The 5,127-nt window shown below is 43.2% G+C and overlaps 1 protein-coding gene across 3 annotated transcripts in view; it reads left to right on the plus strand.

The window, feature by feature from the left end:
* The first annotated feature begins 10 nt into the window (after positions 1-10).
* Positions 11-5,127, plus strand: part of CASC4 (cancer susceptibility candidate 4) — a 25,039-nt gene continuing 19,922 nt past the window's right edge. For all 3 annotated transcript variants that reach the window (XM_009321427.1, XM_009321428.1, XM_009321429.1), the window contains exon 1: positions 11-337. In XM_009321427.1, coding sequence (XP_009319702.1) covers positions 11-337 — 327 coding nt within the window. The remainder of the gene's footprint in view (positions 338-5,127) is intronic.

Below are 5,127 nucleotides of genomic sequence, written 5' to 3' on the forward strand. Positions count from 1 at the left end.
GGCCTCCCCCATGGTGGGCTTCGGGGCCAACCGGAGGGGCGGCCGTCTGCCTTCCCTTGTCTTCGTGGCGCTGCTGGTGGTGATCGCCATCCTCGCCTTCAACTGCTGGAACGCCTCGTCCCGCCAGGCCCTGCTGCAGGAGGAGGTGGCGGAGCTGCAGAGCCAGGCCAAGCGCACCGAGGTGGCCCGGGGGCGCCTGGAGAAGAGGAACTCGGACCTGATGGGCAAGGTCGACTCCCACAAGAAGCAGCTGGAGCAGAAGGAGGCCGACTACAGCCACCTCAGCAGCCAGCTGCAGGCCAGGGACGGCCAGGTGAAGAAGTGCGAGGACAGCAAGGTAAAGCGGAGGGTGCAGCCAGGCCCGGGGTCGGCGGGAGGGTCCGCCGGCGCCCCGCGGGGTGGCTCTGCCTGGGGGACACCGTTTGTTCTCGCCTGGTGATGGCCGGTGTCCCTGCAGCATCTGCAGCCTAAGGATAAAATAAGTCCCCGAAGGCACTGGTTTCTAGAGCTGGTGCGTTGGCTTTGGTTGCAGTTGGGACGTTTGCAGCATGCTCGGGTTTCTGAATGCGTCCCTGAAAAGAGCTGAAAATGTCCAGCAAAGGCAGTGTCTGCGCTAACAATGAAAACACTGAGAGCTCACTGTTTTCCAGACGGCTGTTTTTTAATTTTTTTTTTTGAGCTTTCCTCCTCTACTGAGATTATTTGATCGTTTTTGATCACTCAAAAAGCTATACACAGCCTTAAAACGACAGTTTGTTTGGCCTCAGGGAAAATGAAACAAGTATAATGTTCAGGTGTAGCATCCTGAGCTTGCCTCTCTCAAAATGCCTGGCACGTCAGGGTCTGGTTCTTATGCAGCCAGCATATACTTGGAAAAAAAATTCGTGCTGCTGACATAACGTGTCATTTTCATTAGCTGCGAAGAGACAAGCTAATACAAAATTCAGCTTGCCCTTTTATGTGGAGGTGGCCTGGGGATTTCTTCTGTTGTGGAAGGGAAAATGAGTGAATGCATCAACTTTCGCTGTTCCACTTTCATAATCATCACAGGCAACTAACTCTTTTACAGAGGAGTTAAGCAGACAAGTTCTTTTACTCAGTCGTGTATGGTAGCGTGTACTCTATTTGCATGCAGTCATAATTCTGCTAATTGGACACTGTTTATCACAGTAGGATTTATGGAACTATCACACTCGGGCTTATTTCTGGCTGAGTTTGTTTTTCTGGCCCTTTCACACCACACATTTGATGAGCAGTATAAGAAAATGCATTTAATTGTCACAGAAAAATCTGAATACATACATGTCTCATTACAGAATTAGACTCCTTCAACCTGATTAAGTTTGTATTAAAGTTATGTTTTCTTTCCTACTGAACCATTAAAGTGAAGCCATTTGTGTGTTCAGCAAACATGTTTTTTAAAATTTTTTAATTTTTTCTGAGATTGGAATAAAAAGCCTGATGAGATATGTAATGGTGGATACCAGTGCTCTCCACTGGAAATAAATGCAGCTAACACCATTGTGATTAAAAATATTGTGATACTATAAAATCTAGTTTAATTTATAAATAAGTATTCTATACAGATATCAAAATAGTTAAGTCTAAGTAAGAGAAGCTGAACTCAAAGCAGGTTTTAACAATGCTTTTTAACAACGCTTCCCCTTGTAAAAAACAAAACTAGTAGTTTTCTAAACTGTTGGGGTTTTTGTTTTGGGTTTTTTTGTTGTTTGTTTTTTTTTTTTTAATTTAACTTCAACATGCAAATAGGGGGCAAATAGGTTTAGTTGTTCATTGCCCTCTTCAATAAAAGCAAGCATCCAAAGATGGTAGTAGCTTAAAAACACAGGAGGTGGTCAGTCACGGCACCACGCTGGAACTCCCTTTCTCAGGCGGTTGAGGATAGTAAAATAACATGAGTTCGTGGCTAGATGGGACAAATTAATGGAGAAAATCTGCTGAAGGTTGATAAATGCATTGAAACTGCTTCCAAGCTGCAGACTGTTGGAGAAGTGGCTAAGGGTATTCAAGGGAAGTAATATAGGTGAGTAAGTATTTGTAGTATGGCTGTTCTTTATGTAGTTGAAGTTGATTTTGTGTTCCTGTTATTTAGCCTGTGTTCACAGGGCAATGAACTTGTTTCATGCATTATTGAAACTGACAGGTGTAGAACTCCACTGGTGGTACTCAAGTAAGCTATCAATTATTTGGCTGCATGGCAAGGCTTGCTTTTAATACAAGAAATTTGTATTTTTTGGAAATCTGTAATGTTTTACTGTAGGACACCAGGAGACAAAATGCACGTGCTAAGTCAGGGTGTCTAGCAAGGGCTACTGGAAGCCAGAGCCCACTTTGATGCACATGATACAAACTGAGGTGCTGTCGAGCTGTACGCGCCTGCTGACCACTTTGTTCTCCATAAATCTGGCTGGTCTTTGAATGCTCTCTGAGTCTGGTGTCTCACAGGGCAGAGCAGGAGGGGAGCAAGAGAAATGTGACTAGTAAACCTCACAAATTAATTTCATTGTTAATTGCATGCATTCTGCAGCATATGCCCTGTATCTTAGTTTTTTGTTCCAGAAGCTGCCATTTACGCTCATGTGAGCTAGTAGCTTTTGAATATCCTCTCTTCTTGTGCTCAAAATGTTCGGTGTGCCTTAGTAGGCAAGAATAGCAGTAAGTTTTATCAATAACCAGTCACTGTCCCTTTTTCTCTTCCTCCCATGTGAGTTACTGTCATGTTCTTGGTGGCAACAATCCTAATTTTTTTCTAAAAAAACCCCTTTAAGTGACTGTACTTTAGAGAGTAGAGAATAAAACTCTGTTTTTGACAATAAAGATCTGTTACAAAAAAATAGAGAGTAGTAAGCATGAAGTGTCTAACCAAAAAACGCTTGACTGATAATTTTTTTCTCTCAAAATAGAATTTGGCAGGGATGTTCTTTGAACAAACTGTTTTTTACCAGTGATCTTAGTCCATTTGTGAAATGCAGGAGCTATAATAAAACACAAACACTGGGAATTCTCAGGGTATCAAGTGATCACAACAGATCTAGGCTTATTTCATAGAAAACTCATTTGAAAAATGCTACTCTGGTGGTTATGATAGTGTCAATTCTGCTTTATGCTCCTTTGTCTTCATAAGAGATTCTTTGCCTTGTGGTCATGTAAATCCAGTGTGCATTATTCCTAGTGTTGAGGCAACTTGAATTTCTGCAGGCAGCTTCCTCTTAGCTCAGCGATATCTGTAGTCGAGCCCAAACCCATGTGTCTCTCCTCCGTCTCCCTGTATGCGTAACAAGCCAGTCACACTGCACCAGAATACTGTTTGCTCTTATGAGCAAATGTAGTAGCGTGACCTAGTGTCTTGTGTTTAAAAAAAAAAAAAAAGGAAAAAAAAAAAAAGCCCAAGTTCTTGGGAATTCTCTTCTCCTATCACCCTGTGCTCATCTTGACGAGCTCGTGATGGTCTGCTGGACCTTGGAACAAACCAGAGGAGTTATCCTCTTTTGGAGCTCCTCTTGGGAGTCAAACAGGGATAGTGTTGCCCCAATGTTTGGGGAGGTGACGCATACAGAGTTAGCATTAGTTTCCTGAGTATTTCATGCTTTGTTGCAGCATACAGTGAGGATACTTTTTTTCATAGCTTTATACATCCCTTTGCAATAAGCTCAAAAAGATGATTGAATGGCAGGAATTTGCGGTGGAAAATTTCCAAATGGCAACCATCCAGTGTGTAGGGGTTCATAGCTCTGTATTTGCTATGGCAGCTCTCAGGAGCATGCCTTTCTCATTCCAAAGCTATTGCTGGCAATGCCAGGTGTGTAATGCAGCCTTGCCCCTTAGCTGGTGCCTAGAAATGGTGCTTCATAGGATGAAACTGTTTAGTAAAACATCCTTGGCAGCAACTGGTTATGTTCTTTGTTGCCAAAACTCCTTGATAGCTCCTCAGTTTACAACGCTGTAGCTTTACAGCAGTGATGTTGAGTGCATCTTCCAATCTTGCTGCGTGTTCCTGATGATCACAATGTCATCTCTGATGCTGTACTAATTGCTCGATGATAGCACCGTCTATTCTGAAAAAGGCAGTTGACAATAGCAGAAAGATCATGGAATTGTGGCATACAGACCCTTGTGCAACAGACTTTTAAACAGCTTTCCTGTGCTGTTCCAGCATGTGCCCTAGCAATGTGTTGGGAATGCCCAGGCTCCTGAAGCTGCACAGAGGAGTACGGACACCTGCTCCTGCTGCTTCGGCAGGCAGTTCGGAGGGTGTTCTGGCTAGATAAAGAAATGACTCACAGGGAAATATGGGTGGATGTTTCCAGTTTATCACTTACTTCATCGGGAAGCAATACCACCTGTGTTCTGTCCTGCCATGCATAGCGATAAGCTCCAGCATGTCTATAACTTTTTTCCTTGAAGCGCCTTTCATTATATGACAAGACTGTTAACAATTCAGACAGCACTGGAAGGTTGCCTTGCATGTACGTAGCTCCAGCATGCACAGAATTGTTGATGTTTTTTTCTTGTGCAGAGCTCATTGGGCTACAGAGAATTTCTTTTATACATCCCAACTGCTTTGGAAAGGATCTGAGAAGCCACTGAGAAATATGAACAGTACAAATAGGTCTAGACTCAAGGAGACACAGCTCAGAAGGAACTGGACTTGCGCCATGGTTTGTGGAGTGTGGTTTTTTGCGTGTGTAGGTGGAACAGATCCCATGAATCATAAAAAAGCTGCTTCCCTTTCTATCCTTCAGATGAGGGACATTTGCTGTCAGCTGAGCTGTTTTGGATATAAATTCTGTCACTTTTCTCTGAAACTCAAAATCGCCAAAATGAAAGACTGTGTGATAAAACTGATGTTGTCTTCAAATCAAACTCTTGCTAACAGACAGGCAGCCCTCCCCCAGCCCATTACAAGTCAAACATCTTATAGGATGAACAGAAGCAAGCCAGTGGGAAGGCTTTCTGTATTATGAATTCTGATAGATGAAGGTTTGAAAACAGAACCCACTGCTTCCCAGGATCTCCTTTGTTTGTAGATTTATTGGGTTCTGGGAAAGAACTGCATTAGAGTGGAAGACAGGAAAAAATTTGGTCGCTATTGCCAGTGGCTTTGCA

This window comes from Pygoscelis adeliae, unplaced genomic scaffold (genome assembly GCF_000699105.1).
Source record: "Pygoscelis adeliae isolate BGI_AS28 unplaced genomic scaffold, ASM69910v1 Scaffold13, whole genome shotgun sequence".
Classification (NCBI taxonomy): Eukaryota; Metazoa; Chordata; class Aves; order Sphenisciformes; family Spheniscidae; genus Pygoscelis; species Pygoscelis adeliae.